At 37.8% G+C, this 24394-nt stretch overlaps 1 protein-coding gene across 2 annotated transcripts; it reads left to right on the forward strand.

Annotated features, from left to right (window-relative positions):
- The first annotated feature begins 7976 nt into the window (after positions 1–7976).
- TFPI2 (tissue factor pathway inhibitor 2) lies at positions 7977–16850 on the forward strand. Of its 2 annotated transcripts, none has more exons than XM_073238824.1 (5): positions 7977–8178; positions 8472–8654; positions 9558–9737; positions 10932–11102; positions 13858–16850. In XM_073238824.1, the coding sequence occupies exons 1-5, from the start codon at positions 8091–8093 to the stop codon at positions 13920–13922; spliced, it is 687 nt and encodes a 228-aa protein (XP_073094925.1). In that variant the 5' UTR covers positions 7977–8090; the 3' UTR covers positions 13923–16850. The 2 variants fall into 2 exon arrangements, with proteins under 2 accessions (XP_073094925.1, XP_017517881.1); XM_017662392.3 differs by lacking the exon at positions 13858–16850 and adding an exon at positions 11462–12386 and having other exon boundaries at positions 7981–8178.
- Positions 16851–24394: the final 7544 nt, after the last annotated feature.

Below are 24394 nucleotides of genomic sequence, written 5' to 3' on the forward strand. Positions count from 1 at the left end.
ATATTTATTGAGTAGCTGCCATGGACCAGGCACCCTTTTGCTTGCTAAGGGTTGAAGCAACAAACAAAATCAGTTTTCTTACCTCAAACTGCATTTATACCTCATCTCTGTATAAATCATTCTTTTCACTGGAGGATTTTTTCCCCACATAACAGGTAGTTTGCATTTTTGTTTTTTTTCTCTATCTAATCAGGTTGATCACACATTTTATCATATTTGGTTTTTGAAAGCCAGCTGCTTTTGTATCTGTTAGTACATAAATACCATTCTCTCTCAACGTGTTAATTTATGCTCAAGGTACAGGAGACTTGTAGACATTCAAATATATTCTATGACAACTTGTTTTCTTCCCCAGAGCAGAGCAATTCTGTTTTCCTGTTTGTACTAAGCTAGCTGGGTTTTCAAGACATTTTAAAAGAAGAATAATAGTGGTAATAATAAGTAATTTGTTTATTACACAGACAATTATGAGATCCTATCTTCCAGATCTTGTTCTTAGCACTGGGGGATGATGGTGAACACAACAGGCAAGTTCCCTGCTCTCACAGAGCTTAGAGAATAGTGAGAGGATCAGACAAGTAAAATAAAACTGATAAGATGATTTCAAATGATAAATGGCATGAAGATAGTTTGTAATGCCATAAAGTCGTAAGGAGAGATCCTGCAGGACTCTATAAGAGAGATATAGACTGATCAGACCCAGTTCCCAAGAGGGAGACAGAGAAGTGAAGTGATCAGGAGACAAACATTTCCTGTAGGGAGAAGGGCAAAGCACAAGGAACAGCTCATGCAAAGGACCTGAGGTTGGAACAAACTTGCAGTAGAACAGAAAACTCAGTGTAACTTGAGTATGGTAAGATCCAAGGAGAGTGATGGGATGAGATTAGCAAGGGAGACAGCAGTCAGAGCTCAGAGTCACTCAGAGTGAGTGACATGCATGGTAAGGAATAAAATGAGGAGCTAGTGGAGGATTTTAATTTTATTTTGAAGGGGTGAGGTGTTGTGACATGGTCTGATATGTTAAAAATACTTTTCTGTGTGGGGCTGAGTAGGGATCAGAATTGGAAACTGGGAGTTTAGATAAAAAGCTAATGTAATGGTCCCTTAAGAACAGATAGATTCAACGATTATCGGTGGCTGTGGATATAAAGAGATATGGGCAGATTAAAAGTGTGATTTGGAGGAGAATTGACAGGACTATTGATAGATTGGGAGATTAAGGGATAATAGGGATCAATATTCCAAAGTTTTGTGCTTGAGACTCTAAGTAGAAGTGTCATAAACAGAAAAGAGGAAGATTATGATGAAGACATCAGTTTAGGACACAGAATATTTGAGATGTCAATTAGACATCTAAGTGAGGATGTTAAGTAGATATAAGTGTTTTGAATTTAGAGGTAAGATCAGGATGCTACACAAACATGTGTATGTATGTAAATGTGTATGAGGTGTGTGTATATATATATGTGTGTATATGTGTGTGTATATAAACACACACACACATACACACACACACACACACACATATTTGGAATCACACAAGAACAGAGTACCTAAAAAGTTTTCAAGATTGAGCTTTAAATCACCCCAACCTTTAATGGGCAGGCAGAGGAGAAGGATGGATTGATTAAGAAGGAGTAGTTAACTGAGGGGAAAACCAGAAGAAAGTGGTGTCATAAAGGCTAAAAGAAAAACATTTCAAGAATGAGGAAGGATTTGACATTGTTAAATACTGCTGAGAGGTTGACAAAATGTAGATGTAAAAATGTGGTCTTGGTGACCCTAAGGACAGCTGCTATGTATTAAGAGGTCCAGTAACATGAGGAAACACAAATGAGCTGCCGCTGCTAAGAGCTCATCCTATTCTTCTTCTTCCCAATATGGAAGTTAAATTAAAGTGGAACATGGAAAAAGGGGGAGATGAGAACGTGAAAGCAGGTAATGAAGATAACATTTCTGATACATTTTTCTGGATAAGAGAGCAGTGAAGTGGGGCCCTAACAGGGAAGAGTACAGAGTCAAATATAAATTTTAAGTTTGGAATGAAAAAAATCAGAGCTAGAGCACCTCAAATGGAAACGATTAAAACCTGTTGTGCTGAAGGGTAAGAGAGGGGCTGAGCTGACATTGCAGAGGAGTGAAATCCTTGAGAAGGCAAGAGGGAAAGGAGCCAGAGCAGGAGTCAAGTAGGTCTCTGATTGGTCCAGGACATGACTTCCTTTGGAAGACAAAGGAAGACAAAATTGATCCATAGGAACCACTCACCCTTCTCCAGCTGGTCCAGATCAGTGTACTCAACTGGCACTAATGTAGACCTTTCAGTTTAATTTAGATTTTCTCTCAGCTAATAGTCAATAGGAGAAAAAAACCAGGAAGTGTTCTAAGAGGTTGTAAGTCCCTTTCAAAATGCAGCTTCTGCCTCCAGTGTGCCCAATGGCAGGCTATCCCTCCCGTATGATTTAAAATACAAAAGCTTTTCCATATTCTGTAAAGCTAGAACAGGTGAACACTCGGAGGGCTTCTGAGACTTTAGTAGGTAATGTAGAACTGACATAAGATTTGGGCCAGAGAATAAAAATGACAACATTTTTGTAAGAAAAGGTGACTTTATATTTGAGAAGTCAAAGCCTATTACTTTCTGCTAAATATAACCCTGAAAATAAGGGCATTAGTGATTAACTCTCTCAATCCTCTAATATGATTATCAACTTTGGCAGATGTTTCTCTTAGGGCATTATAGCATGTGTTCCGATGGTAGTTGTTTGTTTTCATTTATAAATCTTATGTCTGAATAAAAAGGAAAGCTGAGACAGAGCTGTCCAGGTACTGAACGAGGGTCTTGAGCACCTGTTATATATAATGAGCCTGACTTTGGTCTCCACTAATTTGGAAGAACAGCATGTGTGTAGTGAGTGAGAGCAGAGGATCAGGACGCAGACTGTCAGTGCAAGCTGCATCACTGTGGCCAAGTCCCACATCTATATAAAGCTTCAGCTTCCTTATTTGCAGAGTGGGGAGAATAAAGCATCTCGCTAAGTACATATTGTGGGGGATTTAATGAACTAATGAGAAGTACAATGTAAACTCTCAATAAACATTATATAGTTTTATTGAAGTCTTGGTCATACAAACATTATATAACCCATTATTATAGTTATTGCTACTGAGGTTCCTACATGATATACAGTAGTGAGGGGAAATTTTCTCTTCCTTCTTTTATTCTTGATGTGCCACTCTTCAGTGGATTAATAGCTCAGGTTAGAATTCTGGTGCTGAGGCTGCACTGTGCTGAAAAGATCTTGGATAAAAGTCCAAAACTTGTCCCAACCTTCTGTGTCCTCTACATAGTTAAATAGCATCACCCTGAGCAAGTGAAAAGATGGTCTGCATCCTAAGTAAGCATGATATTTGAGGGAACATATATCTAGGAAGAGAGAAAGGGGGTTCTGAGATTTCACCCTCCTACAGAAGGCAATGCTTTGCTAGAACCACAATTCCTAAATTAGCCAAACAAAGCAGCTAGTTGATGAAGGGATGATATCTGTGTCCCCTAAACATACAAGATGTAATGTTAGATATGTTTGAGTAGATTGGCTTTTGTTTGACTAGAACTCTTGCTTAAATTTTACTTCCTCCTCTATGGCCCACAGAACCTGGTATATAGTTTTTAATATTGTACTAAGAACACTGAACTGCAATTAGGTTATGTAGTGTTCATCTGTTTATTCTATTATGCTATGAGATCTCTAATATGTTTATTCATCTCTGTATCTCAAATGCCTAACAAAGCTTGGCACATTTTAAATATTTAATCGGCTTATTTGTAAAGAGGTGAGTTAAAGAATAGCATGGTAAGAGATACATTATATTCCATTATCTCGTTCTCCCTAGGGAATCAGGCTTAGGGACAAAACATCTTACCCTGTTGTGTAGTTCTACCTTATTTATAGAACACTCACAAATGCCCTCTGTGACCGACAGAGAGCGCATTAGAGTAAGCACTTCCTCTGTGGTCCAACTCGCTAGAAAAATGCCCAGTTGGTGAAGGAGTGGCCTAAATTTTAACAAAACCTTCCTGACCCCTAATCTCTCAGAGGAAATTAACTGCCTTTCTTATCAGATATGTAAACTTCTCCTTAGTGCCAGCTGAACTCATTTCAGATTTTATTTTGATAGGGCTTAAAATAACAGGCAGCAAGAGCTTTGTTTATTAAGAGTTATTAATGTAACTTATTGAGTGACTGTGTTATAAAATATGTATCTCCAAATCACTGGGCTCAATTAACTCTCCTTGTTCACACATGAGCTAAACATGCCACCTCTTTAAGGCATCTGACAGAGACGAAGACCATGTTTCAATCCTTTTCTTAAATTCATGGTCACATTCCAAGTCTGTGGGGCTCCCAGAGGACAGAACATCCTGCTCAAGGTTTGAGAGTTCTGGGAGTTAAGGTGCTCTGAATCAACTTCATTTCCATTTGTTATGGGGCCTGGGGGGCAGTGGGAAAGCACAGAGACAGGAATCTGACCCCAGCACGGGCACTCCTGATGTCACTGTAGCTTCTATGCTTTAATGCTGGTACTTAGTGTTCTACTCTAAGGGCCGGGTCCAGCAGACAGAGCCCAGGCCTGGGGATGTGAACAGGAATACAGGGCTGTGTATTAAGAACTTGGGTTCTAGTCTCAGCTCTGCCAACAACTAAGGTAAGTAAAGATAGCCAGCGGCTTTTATCATTCTAGTTCTCAATTTACAACTCTGTGAAATGAAAATCTTGGAACAGATCGTATTTGAAGTCCCTTTCAGCATTCAAATTATAAGCACTCCATGCTGTGTTACACAGAACTCCAAACTATTTTGAGCCTGCATCTTTAGCCACAGCCACTAAAGTGGTCACGATATAGCAGTGACAAATCAATCTGAGTGACTGTTCTTCCCTGTTCCCTCCAGCCTTGCATTTCCTGTTGACTTTGGATAAAGGAATTCTTTTCCTCATCCATGTGGCAAACTTTTGGCCTAGATACTGACTAAGGAGACGGAAGAACTATGACATCTTTATGAAAGTTGCTTGTGGTGGTCACAAGGCTCCTTCCACATGGTCCCAAGGATACATTAGGTGATATAAAATAACTCCAGGAGATTTAGATTCCCCGCATAGAGAACAGCAATTTACTTCCTGACAACCTGGCTTGACAATCTCAAATTTCTAACTACCCCCCTCATTCAATTTTTCCTTCCTCCCTGTCCCCCTTCAGTGGTCACAGGGGTGTTAAATATGTGCCATATTCGGCATACAAAAGGGGAAGGAAATGAACATGTCTGGAGTCCCTTTGAACATGGATTTAAACCTTTGTCTACAGACTGGACACCACAGAGGGTGAAAAGGCTGGTTTGGACTCCTTCCTTTTGTTACACACCAGGCCAGAGTGGACCGACTACTCTGCTCTGGCTGAGAGAACCCTGAAGCTCATCTCCCCCAAAGAGACCATCACAAAGTCATGTCTGATTATGTGATACCTTCTTAGGCAGAGAGGTGGCCTCTGAGCCTGACCAAAGAGAGCTGATAGGCGAATAATACCAGGTTTCAGTCCCACAAGGCTAGTTCATGTTGTTCTGTTTACCGACTGTGGTTGACGCTACTTAAGGATTTTGTGCTCTCAGTGGAAACTGGGACATGGATGATCTAGGTGGATCTGTGCCTATGTGTGAGGAGCTGAAGTATATCTCTTTGAGTGCCTAGGCACTTTCTCTTTAATCCTCATAACACAATTGTAAGGTACAATTATTATATCCATTTTATGGATAAGGAAACGAAGGCTCAGGGATTTTATATAACTTGTCCAAAGGAGCAAGGAGTAAAATCCAGGTCCTCTTTGACTCCCACATCTATTTTCCCATTGTGTCATGCAATTTCACAAAATAATCTGCCCTAATTCAAAAGATTCCTCTTTTCATATGAAGCAAAAGATGATCAGAAAGAAGAGTGCCAGCAATTGAGAATAAAGAACAGAACTGACAATAGTTAAAGATGAATGACATGTGTGACTCAGTATCAGCCCTTGAATTTATTTTAGTCCATTTGGGAGATATATTTAGTCATATTCAGAAGAATGGAAGTAAATAGGTTAAGTGTGATATTGAGTTAATTTTTCTCCTAACATGATCCTGGCTAAATGTGTGGTAAATTTTTCCTCCCCTAATAATATTTTGGAGGCACTAGGAGGGTCTGATCTGTATCTCCTATGAATGTGTCTTTTCGAAGCCAACTAGCAGTCCCAGGGGTTGGCATGCTGAAGTCAGCTCACACTGGCTCTGGAGATCTCAATGCACCCATCAATTTCCAACTCTGATGGCTTAAAAATCAGCCATAAAGGAAGCATTTACACCATGGAAATCAGTTAACTATACAAATCAGCACCTCTGGTTTTTTTTCCTTTTTTTTAAAAACTCCTGGAGAGCTGGTTGTTAAACATTTATTCTTATATCTCAAACTATCATTCTTAATCATAGATATCTGGCAATCTGACAGCTTCAGTGCCACTGAGTATTTCCAGTTTCTTAGGAATATGATTCTATGCCATGACATCAGGATAACTGAGAACTGGCACCAGTATAGTTGTGCAAAATATCTCAGACTAATAACTCACTGCGAGCACAGGGATTCTCAGCAGCTTGGAAGTGAACTCCTGTAAACTCCTTCCAATAATCTCAGGAGAAGCCAGGGATAATTGTTCCCTTGAGACTATTGAATAGAACAAGAGGAAAAGGGGGATCAAGGGAAGACACATTCAAGGGAATCCATTAAAATGTTCTCCAAAGAAAATCTTTAATATTTCATGCAAAATCCTAGTGTGGATAATTTGTTTTGTACCAATAAAAAGTTAGACAGAGGCTAACATGTCAAAAGGAGCAATTAACTTTAGTAGATGCACTGACATTAGGAAACATGTAGCAAGGGACTAATCTGGTCAAAGTTTTAGACTTCCCCAAAACCATCTCTCTTTGAACATCCATGTTCCAGCTGAGAAAGCATAGCTACAACTCTCACACACGGTTGATGGGGATGTAAAATGGTGTAATCATTTTGTAACACTGTTCAGCAGTTTCTAATATTTCTAAATATTTTACACAAGAGTAATAAAAGTTGTATATACAAAGAAAGTGGCTTTATTCATAATGACCCCAAACTAGTAATAGTCCAGTAAAAGGCCATTTACTGTATATTCATATATTGAAACACTACTCAGCATTTGAAAGGAATTTACAGTAGCATGGGTATGTCTCAAAAACAGTAATGGAGTGAAAAAAAGTACTAAACAGTACATACTTTATAATTCCATTTGCATGAGATTCAAGAACAGAAAAAGACAGATCTGTGGTAATCAGAAGAACAGTTTTCCCAGACCTACGGATGGACAGATTCACTGGGAAAGGGTATGAGGGACTGCTCTGGGGTGACGGAAATGCTTTCATTCTTGATTGGACTGGCGATTATAAGGGTGCATACAGTCAAAATTCATAAAGTTCATCCTATCTTACTTACATTTAGCAAATGTAAATTAGACTTCAGTTGAAAAATGTATAGATGTAAATCAATACACACACATTTCTAATCTAATTAAAGGGTCTCTTGCAATGAGCTCTGCTGCCCTCGGTCCAACGAATTTCATACTTTCTCTCTGCCCTTCAAATACGTGGACTTCATGCTTTCAAAATGTGAGTTGAGGCTTCAGAGCGCTGTTGCGAGTGTTGAAACTTACTGCTCTCTCCCCCAGGTCATTTCCCTCCAGCTTGCCGACTTCCCATCACCAAGCTGCCCCGTCTGGTCATCCCCGCAGGGTCCGGAGAAAGTTTGGTAGGCCGGTTCACCCTTGTGGGGAACTCCTCCCCGTCCCCCTCCCAGTCCGACGGAGGCGGGTCACAGCCCACAGGCGTGAATCAGCGTCCCCTCCAGGCTCCGCGGCGCGCCCCGCCCCCCCGGGTCCCTGAATAAAGCAGGGACCCAGCTCCCGCACCTAGGCCGCCCGGAGGCTGGACGCTGCGCGCGCTTCTCTAAGAACGCCTGCCCCGAGGGCTGCTCCGACCGGACACAATGAACCCTGCGTGCCCCCTCGGGCTGTGGCTTCTGCCTTTGCTCCTGATGGGGACGGTGCTGGGCGCTGCGGCTCAGGTGCTGCCAGGTATCATCCAGGACCCCCTCTTTCTGTCGGGCTTCCGCCCACCCAGGCAGCCAGGGCTCGGCGGGTCACGCGGCCCCCTGCACCCGCTCTCCCCGCCCCGCCGCCCCCAGGTCCCCACAGCGGGCGTCCTGGAGCCGTGCCAGTGGGGCGCTCGCCCCCGGTGGGCACCTTCTCCCTCTGCAGAGGGCCCTTTGCTGGGACGCGGTGGGGACAGAGTTCCCCGGGAAGATTCCCCCTTCCCGGAGATGTGGCTGACCCCGTCCCTCTCTTTGGTCCTCCTGCGCGGGCTGTAGGGAACAACGCGGAGACCTGCCTCCTGCCCCCGGACGAAGGGCCCTGCCGAGCCCGCATCCCCAGTTACTACTACGACAGGTACACGCAGAGCTGCCGCCAGTTCATGTACGGGGGCTGCGAGGGCAACGCCAACAACTTCGAAACCTGGGCAGCTTGTGATGAAGCTTGCTGGAGGATAGAGAGTAAGTTGTGGTTCGCACACTCGGAGCTCGCGCCGCTCCCTGCGCAGGAAAGCTGCGAGGAACTTACTTTCCCATATCCCGTTTCTTAGAGTAAGTTTTAGCCTGAATTTCTCAAATACTAAGCAAGGCTCTCCGATGTTCACATTCCTCAAAGTAATCACAAGTTTACAACTGTTAACACATTTCTTATCTCCCAATTGGCATTTATCATAATTCTGTGCCTGTGCAAACTCAGGGAAATATTTCAGCCTAGAGTGTAATAATGCCGGAGTACAATGTGTTAGGTGCAACCTAAATGCTTTCCTGCATTTACCATTAGTTCTAAATCTATAGTTCTCAGACCTCCTTGAGGTAATTTCCTGGAATCCATTATCCAACAGTCTGAAATATGTTTAGCAGTATTATTAACGTATGATTTAGTAAATTATAACCTTACTTTTGTCCTCTGATATCCAAACATGTCTTGGGTTAGTATAAGGACATAGTGGAGATTCACTGTACTGTTTTCTATTTTATTTCAATGATGTTTTTTTTATCTGTTAAGGCCTGTAACAGAACATGGGGCTTTACCATTCAAGGAACTAAGCCAGGGAGAATGCATATTCCTCTGAATAAGTTTGATTAATTTCATATGTCGAAACAAAACAGAAAGCAAACTGTTCATTTTAGAGAACAGAGAGTCTTTTCAGTGAATCTGAAAGATTTATCATAGCTGAGTCAGGTCTGGAAACACTGTTTTAAAAAAGCTAAGTAACTGGACAGTCTTCAGGGGATTTACTATCCCAGTATTAAATATGATGTAATTTTCCCTCTAATTGTTTCTGAAAAAATAGTAAAGTTTTGAAAGTAATACGAAGAAGGCTAATTTTTGCCTAACATTGTTTTACGTCTTCCTTTTCCTAGAAGTCCCCAAAATTTGCCGGCTGGAAGTCACTGAGGGGCAGTGTGAGGAGTCCAGAGAAGAGTATTTCTTCAATCTAAGTTCCATGACATGTGAAAAATTCGTATCTGGCAGGTGCCACAGCAATGAAAACCGGTTCCCAGATGAAGCTACTTGTATGGGCTTCTGTGTGCCAAGGAGAAGTAAATATTATTTTTATGGCATTTCAATTTCTTTATTAAGACTTTAGGGGAGTAAAGTGGAATTAACATGGTTTGCATTCTGGTGATTTCACATATAATACGGGGTCAGTCTTCACGCTCCTGCCTGTGAGGGAGTCTCCGCATCCCACTTCTACAGATGAGCATACAAGTAGGAGCAGTTAATGACTTGCCAAATTCTCAGGCCTGGTAAGTGGCAGTCATGATTCAAGTTTTTGCAGTGTTTCTTTAGAGCTATTTCTCTTATGCTCAATTCACATAAAAACAATTACAGTATGCATTAAGAATGCCATGACCTCAGGTTTGTATGGACTCAGTTGTATGTATCAGACAGTGTTACATATACAGACTTCAGATGGGTAAACTTGAAAATTTCTTTCTAAAATTTTTGGTTAAATTTCCTTTAGTAGTTACAAATGACAGCCCAAAAAGATCGCTAGTATCTCTGTTCCGTTCTCCCCATTTCTTACCTACATCTATTCCCCTGCGATCCCTGAAATGATGGGTTACTTGGGCAGTGTTTATTATTTGTAGAGGAAGGCAATACAGGCAGGCATTTTCCTGTACTGTCTAGGCACAGCAGAGACACATACACACAGACAAAGAAATTCCACAAACAAGGAAAATTTGCTTTGGTAGGGCCTTGAATAAAGCCCTTATAGCTGTACTGTGTTAAATATACAAAATCTTGAAATATTGAAGAGATAGTTGTTGTTGATGTTTCTTAAAGTGTTTGGGTAAATGTAAAATGTTCTGGTGGCTACCTGGGGATTAGATACATGTGTTCTTGATTAATAATGGGAGGAAAGCCTATAAAAAATTTATATAAAACTACCAACAAAGTTTACCAGAGCAAGTCACATATTATGTCTTGAAAGATAGCTCATTTTCACCTAAATATATCTGTTTTGGGGAATTAATTTCTTACACATCAAATGACACAAGGGCATAGCTTCAGAAGAAATTCTGTCTAGTTTATAAAAATTTAGAATTAACAAAACAAAGCATATAAGCTTTCTTGATATTGGAGATGCACTTTTTAAATGGTGTGGTATGATATTTTGGATTCAGAATGAAGCTTCTTCAAGATTAGATTTTCTTCAGTTGCTTCAGTAATTACTGTTTACTAATTCTGGTATTACTGCAGTTCTAATTTTATTTTCTTTTTTGGTAAAGGTCCATCATTTTGCTACAGTCCAAAAGATGAGGGACTATGCTCTGCTAATATGACTCGCTATTATTTTAATCCAAGACACAAAGCCTGTGAGGCCTTCACCTATACTGGCTGTGGAGGGAATAACAATAACTTTGTTAACATGAAGGCCTGCAAACAAGTTTGTATAAAAGGTACTAAATTTTTTCTTATTCAATTTTTAAGCTAATTTTATAAATAATTCATAAGCAAAATTATATTTTTATGTATGCATTTTGCTAACAGCATATTGCCATTTCTAGGCTACTACATAAATAGCACGTTAGTCCAGATCAGTTTTGTCAAAATGCTTATACTGGTGAGCTACAATAGACAGTAGCTGTATCCTTGTGTTTTACAGGTAGAATATTATTGACTAAGTGGATAGTGAGTAAAACTGACTTTATAAGCATTAAAAATAAGGCAAGGCAACTTTGTAAGTGTATTGCAAATGATGTATAGTGAGCCCACAGAGTGGAGACGTACAATGTTTATTTTATTTTCTTGACTTAAGCCTTGAAGAAGGGAAAGAAGAAGGTGCCAAAGCTTCTTGACAGGAAAAAGCTGAATATGCAGAAGAAGAAATTTTAACCTTTTTTTTTTAATCTATGTCATCTTGTGAATGCTATTGCCTTAATGGTTATATCTGAAGAGTAACATGGTAACATGAGTATATGAATCATCAGTGAATTTATTCACCAGTTTTTACTGGGATGAGTTACTTTTTTTATTTGTGTGTTTTTTATACATAACTAGCTGCTACTCAAATGTGAATCTGTTATTTTTAATTTCCTGCTCAACTACTTCTTATGAGATTGAATTCTTGCTGCGCATCAGATATGAAAGCAAATACGACTCACCCAGTCCTTGGGATTGCTCTTCCTGATTTCAGAAGATGCTAGTAACTGAAAAGCAAAAGACAATATAATCATGTTCTTTTAATACATATAATCATTAAAAGGACCAGCAAATATGTTTCACTTTGCATTTAAAAGTTGGGTTATATTTTATGCCCATGGAGACAAACTTGCAGTTTCACTAACATTTTAAAAAATACAAGTGCTATTATGTTAAACAAGGTTAACTTACCATTTCTATTATGTCATTTAAAAGATAATAAAATAATTCTTGGACTGAATTAAAAAACTAGTAAATTTATTAAAATAAGAAATGTTCTCCAAGGGGAATACAATTTTTCTATTATTTATTCATCCATCCCACTACATGTTTGTGTTTGTGTAGAAATATAGATACATGGCATACATGGCTTGTAATAGTTTTCCTTGTGTTACATTATTACCTAAGACATCATGGATTGGAGGCCACTAAAGCTGTTAAGATTTTTGAATTGTTCAAGGTGTTTATTTATATTACACCAGAGACCATGCATGAATTTAATAATTTAAGTTCCACTAATAAATTATTCTTGATAAATATGATCATTTTAGTTAAATAGTATTTTTCTGTGTATTAAAAATTAAATATTTTTAAAAACCCTATATTTTCTTGGCAAGATTTATATGTTCAAAATATGCCCTTGATCTAGTAATATTATAAATGTATTTGCACCTTGCTTGAGCAATCCCTCTTTTAAAAATCTATCCCAAAGATGTAACAACAGTACAAAATAATAATGCCTGAGGACATTCACTGATGCATAATTTGGAATAACTGAGAACTCAAAACAAATCACATGCTCATCAATAGGGGATTGGTTGAAGAAATTATGGATGAAAATGAACAAAACATGTATATATGGATATCACCCAATCCTCAGAATACATTAAAGACAAACAAACCAAGATCTAAAACCCTGTAAATAAACACACACAAATACACACAAATCACAGAAGATATAGGGCATTAAAACTGGTTACCTGTAAGAAAAGGGAGGAAACAGAGGATGGGACAGGAATGGAGATGAAATTTTTGTGCATATACCTTATACTGCAGTTTTAACTTACCAAGTAAATATATTGTATAATTAAAAACCAAAATTAAAAGGAATAAAAAGCATTACCTGTAAAATTGGAAAGAAACCAAAATGACCGAAGTCAAATGAATATCAAATTGTGGCAGAACTACTCAAAGGATGTGTAATTCCTCTCAGGTACTTCCAAAACCAGTATTTTAACTACATCATCTTTTGGGGAATATAATCTAAGGGTCAAATAAATTCTGAAGCAATCTGAAAATGCAAGTAATCTTATTAGTGATGCTGATTTTGTTATTTAGAATCTATCATATGTAGAACACCATATTATACTCTTCATTCTGTGAGAAAATACAAATATTTACATTTCTTTAGAAGTCCATATTTTCAGTTTAAAAAGGAAATATAAAGAAATTAAGGAAAAACATTTCACTTTTAAATTGGAATTATAAATATTACTATGAACTCAAAATTTATTTCCTCTTTCAAAAAACAATGTATTTTCTATCCTTCCATTGAAAAGTCCTTGAAGACAATGTCAACCTAATAGCAGTAAATACACCCACCATACAGGTTGTGTCTGTAAATACCATTTCTCACTAAAACAAACCAGAGCTCTTAGGAAAAATTGTTGAGGCCAGGTCTTGGATAGGAAATACATCAGATGAACCTGGACCATCTTATTCCAGAAAGCTAGAAAACTATCAGAGACTAATGAATCTTGTCACAAAAACAGGAGAGTACTATCAAGGAGCTTCCACTCACCCAAAAATGAGGCAATGTGAGCATCAAAACAAATATTGACAACAGTGTATGTATATAAATATGAATATAAAATGAACTAATAATCACACACACACATCCTTGATCATGCCTGGAAGCTACTAGGGCCCTATCTCATTACTTAGAAAACAGATGAATTAACAGAAAGACTAAAGCATTTATCCTTTTCTTTATCCTTATATTTTGTACCACAGGGGAAACTAAACAGTGTATGAGAGCAAATCATTCATGGAAGACTCCCACCTATAATATGCATTAAAATGTTAGAAGATGCCCCTAATGAAAGTATGCATATAGGTAATGATTATCTGTGGATGCTGAAAGCATGGCATGAAAGGTTGATGGAGGAATTCGGCTAAAGTCTATGAACACATGGATGATTTTAACATGACTAGAGGTGTGTCCATAGACATTATTTGCCTCTTGATATGAGGCAGTAAGAAGTGCACACCCCATCCCCATGAAGTAATCCTGCAGAAAGAAAAATAAAAATTGAACCTGAAGTAAGTCAAGCCTCTAGATCTTACTATTATATTGTCAGATTATAAGGCAATATTAGGGTAAAGGAGCAAGTTAGAAGAAACCAGGGACAGTCAATCAGCCAAACCAATAAAGCTGGACACCCTACAGCACAAATATCCTAATTTCTCCAACAAACCAATGACATTTTAAAGAGGAGGGGGAGGAGGAGGCAGTGCTTTTATAGACAAATGAGATGAAACCTAACAGTAAAAAACAGTGTCATAAAAAGGGTTTGGGGTGAATAAGGCCTGCATTTATAACTGGTTTTTGTGGTTTTTGAGAATGATGATAGCAGACCGATCTTGCATGCTCTGGAGTTGTGGAGTGAGTGACACAGAGTCTATGGGAATTCTGGGGCTTTCTAGTCCTACAAAAGGTCACTCTGGTATTTGCTGCCTTTAACCCCCACCCCCTCCGCCCCAAAGCCCAAGCCCTAGGGGATCCTTCAGCCTAGATTTGGCCTACAGCTGGCTCTCTCTTCAGTATGAGTAGGAGGGGGTAGATCCTTCTGATACAATTGTTCTAATACCCCAAACCTCTGCCATTTTATTTTAATGAAGAAATAAGTAAAGCTGTCTAAGACATTCTGCAGTTAAAGGAAATTCCTTCTTGCCACAGTCAGCTTGAGGACAAGTCACTGCTGCTCTTTCACCAGACAGCCTGCTTGAAAAGAATGTCTCATTCTGTGACCCCAAAGAGCACAGAGGGATGGGCTGGCTTTTAGTAACAGTCTTTTACTGAAAAACAAAAATAAAAACAAAAACTCTGGACTATCACTCATGCCTCCTCTATGCATACCCATTATCACATGTTCAACCATAGAAACTACAGTAGAGCCTCCTAGAGTGCCTGCATCAAAGTACCTCAAAATACACATGCCAAAAAATTGGAAAGTACAGAATTGTAGCTTTAAATTATTCTCTATTTATTCTGTTATAAACTTAGAGGTGAAGGTTGGCAAAGCAGGAATCAGAATCATCAAAAATTATTTTTCTTCTTCCTCTACCCACCTATTCAATTCATCACCAAGTGTATCTATTGAAGTCTCTTTTAATCCTCTTTACCTTGTTCCAGGATGATTAAAACATTCTTCCAAGTTTCCCTCCTGCCTATGTCATCCACACTTATGCCATGGAAGTCTTTCTGGAAAAAAAAAAAAGCATTTTATCAGGTTGCTCTTCTACTTAAAACTCTTCATTGGTTTCCTATTGAATATGCACATTACTGTTCAAGTTCCTAGTGTGTCATTAAAGATTTCTCACTTTTGGACCATGACATTCCTCTCCAGATTCACCTCCCCCATTCCACTACCACTCAAAACCTACAATTTAATTATACTAAATTATGTTCAGTTTCCAAAGCATGTCATACTGCTTTATTTTTCTATAATGTGGTTGCAAAATTTTGTGTTTAAGAACCATCTGAGGAGCCATGCACAGTGCAAGCTCCTATGCCCCATACCCAAGGGTTTTGACTTAGTGGGTTTGAGCTGGCACTCAAAGATGTACATTATATATAAAAAACAATGACTCTACATGATTAGGACATACAGTTGCATCATACTTTGAGGAACACTGCCTTGATGCCTCAGCATAAGATTTTTTGTTTTATTTTCTTTGCAAGGAATATTCTTTCTCCTTACTAACTACATAGCAACTTGAATCTTCTTGGCATAACATTCCTAGACCTACCTTACACAGGTTTAATTATTTGTCCTGTGAACTTGGCTATAAATCCAGTACAACTTTCTAGTTGCACTAGTGCAGTATTTCATTATTTTCCTACGAATTTTATTGTTCAAGTTTTTCATCACAATTAATAGGTTATTTTCTCATTTAAAAATATATTATTATATGCACTGTGTATTATATAGAAAATAAAATAAAAATAGAGGGATGAAAATAAAAACAATCCAGAATTGCACCACCAAATGATTAACAACCACATTTTTGTTTTATTGAGCTGAAATTAACTTGCTCAAGGGTCTAAGCATTTTAAGCTCTCAGTATATAGTAACAAATTGTGTTATAACATTGTATCAGTTTGAATCTAAGAATGTATACAAATGCCCAACACACTGGGTTTTAAATAGAAAAATAAATCATTTCTTTGTTATAATAAAATGGTATCTTATTATTTTAATTGGTATGTCCAGTATTATTACTAAAGTTGTGCTTTTAAAATTTTATGTATTTTTCTCTCATTGAAGGTTGACAATTCCTTTTAAATTTCGCTTATAATTTTTAACAGAAAAAGAGGTAGTATTTATAATTTAATTTTTAATCATGAAATGTTTCAAACATTCAGAAAGTTACAGAGAACATATAACTGGCCCAATTTAAACAACACAACAGGATTTTGCCAGATCTGTTTCAGGTGCTTTTTTTATTTTAGGAAATGAAATGTTATAGACAGAATTCTAGATTTAATATGCCCGCCATCATCCTATTACCCCCTTACTCTACTGAAAAGTAACTGCTCTCTTGATGTTGGTGTATATATCTTCTGTGTACATTTTAAAGTTTGCATTATAATATGTTCACCATAGCAAAACGTGATGTGTTTTAAAATTACTTATATGGTGTCACACTGTGTGTATCCATTGTCATTATGCATTTTTACCATTATGTTTTGGATATACCCTATAAATCCATTTTGTTTCAGATATATCTGGCTTCATTTATTTGACTACTCTATAGTATTCTATAACATGAATGTCATACAGTATATTCGCCAATTTCCCTGTTGATGGATATTTAATTTATGCCCAAATTTTTGCTATTGCAAACAATATAACAAATGTTTACAGACTTATTTCATTGCATATATAAATGTACCTGGAAGTAGAATTACTAAAGACATGCTCATCTGCAACTTACTATATTTTGCCAAATTGTTCTCCAAAATGTTTGTACTGCTAACTGTAATGTATAAGAATTTTTACTTCTTCAAGTTTTTGCCAACATTAGGCATTGTCAAATTCTTTAATTTTTTCCATTAATGGAAGTGAGAGATTATACTCAGTATTGTATAAATTTTAGTTTTCATGATCATAAGGTTGAAAATCATTTTTTTCACATTTTATTGGCCATTTTCATATCTTCTTCTATAAATTGCTTTTTTGTATTTCTCTCCCATTTTTCCACCTAACTCTGTGTCTTTTTTTACTAATATGTGATTATAAAAAATGGATTTGGGTAAGAATCCTTTGTTAGTTGTGATACACAGATATATCTTTAATTTGTGGAAATAGTGATCTTATTTTGTTTCTCCTCTGCAGTTTGGATTATGATGCCACATTATTTCATGATATGTCAAAAAACTGAGTTCATTTAGAAATTTCTCAGTTCTTAAATTGATCATGTGACCTCATTACAAGAAAGGAGGAAGTATGATATTTGTGCCAGAACCCAGCAGATCGTATTTCCTCAATAAAACACAGTGGCATTTGAACACAGTGATAAGAAAAGTTCTATATACTGTAAGAAATACTATACAGAATATAAAAAGAAGCAATATTGGAAGAAATACTGGGTAAGAATCTCCCCAAACTGATGAAAGTGATGTGACTATATATATTCAAGAAGCTCTATGTACCCAAATGGAATAAATACAAAGAAAACACAAGTGGGAACATTATTCTGAAAACTAAAAACAAACTGACAATCTTTAATATCCTCAGAGAAAAGAAGCTATTATCTCCAAATAAGCACCAAAAGACTGATGCCTAACATTTCAATAGAAATTATGTAAGTCAGAAAATGACAGAGTAACATTTTAAAGTACTAAAGAAAACAAACCTTGTAAACTGTTAATTCTATAGCTTCTAAAATATCCTTGAAAATGAAAGAATAAGTAAAGATGTTTACAGATTAACAGTAGCTGAGAGGTTGTGTTGGCAGTAGACCTGCACCACAGGAAACATTAATGGGTTCTGAAGGAAAATGATTCCAGATGGAAGCACTTAACTGCAAACGGGAATGAGAGCACTAGAAGATGTAAATATGTGGCAAGAATAAATGAATGTTTCTGTTTAAAAGCATTAGGTATCATATCTTACACATTTAAAACATGTTGATTTAAAATATATGGAATTGATACTGCCAAAGGTAGAAATGTTAGTTAATGTAATTTAACTCTTTTCAGTTTCTTGTATATACAGTTTGGGAAATATTACAACTTACTAGATAGAATTCATATAGTAACTTTAAGATAAATCAGTGAAAGAATAACTAAATATGTACAGTTGTAAAGCTAATAGGGGAAAGAATAGAATAACAGAAAAAATGGAAGAATGATGAATCCAAAGGAAGATGAGAAAAAAGAAATGAAGATGGGATAATTAAAAACAAAGGCAAATGGCTGACTTAAAACTGTCTCAGTAATATTAAATGTAAATAGATTAAACACCTCAATTAAAGGAAAAATGGTCAAATTAGATTAAAAACAAATAAAAAAACCACCAAATAAAAAAAAATAAGATCCAACTAATACAATATATAAGAGATACTTTATATGAAGTTACAAATATCTGAAAGGGAGAAAAGATATACTAAGGGATCACTGACCAAAATAAAGTCGAAGTTTATTAATATAAGACAAAAAAGACATTGAGACCAGGAGAATAACCAAAGTAAGTAAGCGACATTTTACAATGATAAAAGGCTCAATGTAATCAACAAGAGGACATAATAATGGTAAATGTTTACACATGTAATAAAAAGACTAATACAGGAAGAAAACAATTGAGAGAACTAAAAAGAGAAATAGACAAATCTGTCATTGGAATTTGATATTTTAACACATTTCTTTAAGTAAATGAAGGAGCAAGAACAAATTAAAGATACAGGTAATTTAAATAACATGACACTCCCCTAACACATTCAAAATAAACATAATTTTCAAGTGAATATGGAATAGTTACCAAATGGACCGTTTGCTGATCCATAGGGAAGTCTCAATATATTCTGAAGAATTGAAATAATTTCATGTATGATCATGAAATTAAACTAGAAATTAATATAAGAAAATGATTGGAAAAATTGCCAAGTGTTTAGAAATGAAACACTATTATACAATGTGCATCAAAGAAGAAATCACAATGGATTGATTCTCAAGATGGTGGCATGAGTAGAGTGGCAGAAATTTCCTCCCAAAACCATATATATTTTGAAAATACAGTGAATACAACTACTCCTAAAAGAGTAACCGGAAGATACAGTACATGAGCAAGGCTACATCTGCAAGAGCCCAACATTTCACGGAAAAGGGAAGGATACAAAGCTGTGACCCTGTGGGACCTGCGCACTGCTCCCACCCCCGCTCATTGGTGGGAGGAAGGGAATCAGAGTGGGGAGGGAGTGCAACCATAAGACTGCTAGATAACCAGCCCTGGTGGTCTGTGCCAGGAGCACAGACACACATTGAATGGTGCACTGGATATTGGAGGAACAGAAAAGCAAGGTCTGAGATTGAGACTGCAAACAGGTTCCCACAGCCAGCTGCCCTGAGACAAAAGAAAAGCGGGTGCTTTAAAAGTCTTGAAGGGACAAAGCCTTATTTAACAAGTGGACAAAATCATCCTGGCACACTCAGCCTGGCAGGTTGTGAACTTTAAGGAACTTTGGGTGCTCTAAACCCCTGGGTGGCAGAGACTGTTGATGGAATAGAAATCAGAGAATAGGAATACAGAGAAGCTGAGGCAGAAAGAGATAGAAGGATCTCTAGGAATGAAAGAACATTAAGAAAATTGGAGGGGCGCTCAAGCTGGCGGCATGAGTAGGGCAGTGCAAATCTCCTCCCAAAAACATATAGATTTTGAAAATACAGCAAATACAACTATTCCTAAAAGAGAGACCAGAAGATATAGTACAACAGCCAGGCTACATCTACATCTGCAAGAACTCAGTATCTCATGAAAAGGGTAAGATACAAAGCCATGACCCAGTGGGACTTGAGCACTCCACCTACACCACCTCATTAGCAGGAAGAAAAGAATCAGAGTGGGGACGGGGTGGAAGCAGAGGACTACTAAATAACCAGACCTAGTAATCTGCACCAGGAACACAGACACACTTGCATGGCATACTGGATATTAGAGAATTGGAAAAGTAAAATCCAAGATGGAGACCATGAGCAGTTCCACACAGCCAGCTCCCCAGGACAAAAGAAAAGCAGGTGCTTTAAAAGTCTTAAAGGGACAAAGCCTTATTTAACAGGTGGACAAAACTGTCCCAGCACACTCAGCCCAGCAGGCTGGGAATCTTAAAGAACTTCAGGCACCCTAACCCCGTGGGTAGCAATGCAGCTCCGAAGCCCCTCATGATGATAAGCAGTCTGCCATTCATTCCCCACCACTGCCACTACAAGCAAACTGGCTGACCCACCATTGCTGTGGACCAACCGGGGAACAGCCCTACACAAAGCAACCACACAGAGTCTTCTCCCAGCATGCAGCTAAATAAGCCAGACCCAGAGGCTGCCCCCAGTGTGCAGCTGTCTGGCAGAGAAGAAGCCGGTGCAAAGTCTGGAAGGCAAGAAAGGGCACCATTTTTGCAGGACACAAGCCATGCACCTGACTCCCTGCAGTGCCCTAGGTTATCCTGAGGGCCATCCAGCCCATGCAGCTCAGGGAATTAACCCAGAGACTGCTCCAAGTGTGCAGGTAACTGGCACAGGCAGTGGAAAAGGACAAGGCTACCAGCATGCAGGAAGGGACTTTATTCTCCCAGCTGACACATGCGCCACCTACCAGTGATCTCTATTGCCGTGAAAAGGCGGAAGAACCAGGTCCAGTCCAAAATCACTCAAACAATGCCAGAGAGAGGGCATGGCAAGATAGATATAACCAATCTTTCTGAGAAAGAATTCAAAATAAAAGTCATAACCATGCTGATGGAGCTGCAGAGAAATATGCAAGAGCTAAGAGATGAAGTCCAGAGGGAGATAACAGAAATGAAACAATCTGTGGAAGGACTTAAGAGCAGACTGGATGAAGTGCAAGAGACTGTTAGTGGAATAGAAATCAGAGAACAGGAATACAGAGAAGCTGAGGCAGAGAGACATAAAAAGGATCTACAGGAATGAAAGAATATTAAGAGAACTGTGTTACCAATAGAAATGGAGCAATATTTGCATTATAGGGGTACCAGAAGAAGAAGAGAGAGAAAAAGGGATAGAAAGTGTCTTTGAAGAAATAATTGCTGAAAACTTCCCCAATCTGGGGGAGTAGTCTCTCAGATCATGGAAGCCCACAGATCTCCCAATACAAGGGACCCAAGGAGGACAACACCAAGACATAATTAAAATGGCAAAGATCAAAGACAAGGACAGAGTATTAAAGGCAGCCAGAGAGAGAAAAAAGATCAACTATAAAGGAAAATCAATCAGACTATCATCAAACTTCTCAACAGAAACCTTACAAGCCAGAAGAGAATGGCATGATATATTTAATGCAATGAAACAAAAGGGTCTTGAACCAAGAATACTGTATCCAGCACAATTATCATTTAAATATGAAGGAGGGATTAAACAATTCCCAGACAAGCAAAAGTTGAGGGAATTTGCCTCCCACAAACCACCTCTACAGGATATTTTAAAGGGAATGCTCTAGATGGAAGCACTCCTAAGGCTAAATAGATGTCACCAGAGAAAATAAAATCACACCAAAGAAAGCAGACCAACGAAATACTAACTAAAGGCAAAAAATAAAACCAACTATTCACAAAAGCAGTCAAAGGAAACACAAAAGAGTACAGAATAAAACACCTAACACATAGAGTGGAGGAGGAAGAATAAAAAAATAAAGAATCGTCAGACTGTGTTTATAATAGCATAATAAGTGAGTTAAAGTTAGACAGGTAGAGAGTAAAGAAGCTACTCTTGAACCTTTGGTAACCACGAATCCAAAGCCTGCAATGGCAATATGTACCTATCTATCAATAATCATCCTAAATGTAAATGGACTGAATACACCAATCAAAAGACACAGAATAATAGAATATATAAAAAAGCAAGACCATATATATGCTGCCTATAAGAGACTCACCTCAAACTCAAAGACATACACAGACTAAAGTGAAGGGATGGAAAAAGGTATTTCATGCAAACAATAGGGAGAAAAAAAGCAGGAGTTGCAGTACTTGTATCAGACAAAATAGACTTCAAAACAAATAAAGTAACAAGAGACAAACAAGGACATTACATAATGATAAAAGAGGCAGTCCAACAAGGAGATATAACCATTGTAAATATGTATGCACCGAATACAGGAGCACTGACATATGTTAAACAAATACTAACAGAATTAAAGTAGGAAATAGAATGTAATGCATTCATTTTAGGAGACTTCAACACACAACTCATTCCAAAGGACAGATCAACCAGACAAAAAATATTCAAGGACACACAGGCACTGAACAACACACTAGAACAGATGGACTTAACAGACATCTACAGAACGCTACACCCAAAAGCAGCAGGATACACATTCTTCTCAAGTGCACATGGAACATTCTCCAGAATAGACCACATACTAGGCCACAAAAAGAGCCTCAGTGAATTCAAAAAGATTGAAATTTCACCAACCAACTTCTCAGATCACAAAGGTAAAAACTAGAATAAATTGTAAAAAGAAAACAAAACATCTCACAAACACATGGAGGCTTAACAACATGCTCCTAAATAATCAATATATCAGTGACCAAATTAAAACAGAGATCAAGCAGTATATGGAGACAAGTGAAAACGATTGCATAAAGCCCCAACTTCTGTGGGACACAGAAAAGCAGTTCTGAGAGGAAAGTATATAGCAATCCAGGCCTATTTAAAGAAGGAAGAACAATCCCAAATGAATAGTCTGAAGTCACAATTATTGAAACTGGAAAAAGAAGAACAAATGAGGCCTAAAGTCAGCAGAAGGAGGGACATAATAAAGATCAGAGAATAAATAAATAAATTTGAGAAGAATAAAATAATAGAACAAATTAATGAAACCAAGAGCTGGTTCTTTGAGAAAATAAACAAAATAGATAAACCCTTAGCCAGACTTATGAGAAAAAGAGAACCTACACTCATAAGCAGAACCAGAAATCATGATAGACACCACAGAAATACAAAGAATTATTAGAGAATACTATGAAAAACTATATGCTAACAAACTGGATAAGCTAGAAGAAATGGACAACTTTCCAGAAAAATACAACCTTCCAAGACTGACCAAAGAAGAAACATAAAATATAACAGATCAATTACCAGCAACAAAACTGAGTCAGTAAGAAAAAAACTACCCAAGAACAAAACTCACAGACCAGATGGATTCACCATTGAATTTTATCAAACATTTAGAGAAGACATAATACCCATTCTCCTTAAAGTTTTCCAAACAACAGAAGAGGAGGGAATACTCCCAAACTCATTCTATGAAGCCAGCATCACTCTAATACCAAAACCAGGAAAAGACACCACAAAGAAAGAAAACTACAGACCAATATCCCTGATGAATATAGATGCAAAAGACTCAACAAAATAATAGCAAACCGAATTCAAAAATACATCAAGGGGATCATACAGCATGATCAAGCAGGATTCACCCAAGGGATGCAAGGATGATGCAACATTTGAAAATCTATCAACATCATCCACCACATCAACAAAAAGAAGGACAAAAACCACACGATCATTTCCATCGATGCTGAAAAATAATTCAACAAAATTCAACATCCATTCATGACAAAAACTCTCAACAAAATGAGTATACAGGGCAAGTACCTCAACATAACAAAAGCCATATATAACAAATCCACAGCCAACATCATACTTAACAGTGAGAAGCTGAAAGTTTTTCCCCTAAGATTGGGAACAAGACAAGGATGCTCACTCTCCCCACTTCTATTCAATGTAGTACTGGATGTCCTATCCATGGCAATCAGAAAAAACAAAGAAATAAAAGGCATCTGGACTGGTAAGGAAGAAGTTAGACTGTCACTGTTTTCAGATGACATGATATTGTGCAAGAATACAGCAGCCCAGTTTCAAAAAGACATATGCACCCCATGGAAGCAACTTAAGTGCCCATCAGTAGATGAATGGATAAAGAAGATGTGGTACATTCATATATACAATGGAATATTATTCATCCATAAGAAGAAAACAAATCCTACCATTTGCAACAACATAGATGGAGCTCGAGGGTATTATGCTCAGTGAAAT

Source organism: Manis javanica, chromosome 6, assembly GCF_040802235.1.
Source record: "Manis javanica isolate MJ-LG chromosome 6, MJ_LKY, whole genome shotgun sequence".
Classification (NCBI taxonomy): domain Eukaryota; kingdom Metazoa; phylum Chordata; class Mammalia; order Pholidota; family Manidae; genus Manis; species Manis javanica.

Excerpts from the sequence above, each read along its gene's own strand:
- TFPI2 (XM_017662392.3), top strand. The coding sequence starts at position 8,091 with ATGAACCCTGCGTGCCCCCTCGGGCTGTGGCTTCTGCCTTTGCTCCTG. Across the intron at positions 8,655-9,557 it reads AGCTTGCTGGAGGATAGAGA|AAGTCCCCAAAATTTGCCGG; the intron begins GTAAGTTGTGGT and ends TCCTTTTCCTAG. Across the intron at positions 11,103-11,461 it reads CAAACAAGTTTGTATAAAAG|CCTTGAAGAAGGGAAAGAAG; the intron begins GTACTAAATTTT and ends TCTTGACTTAAG.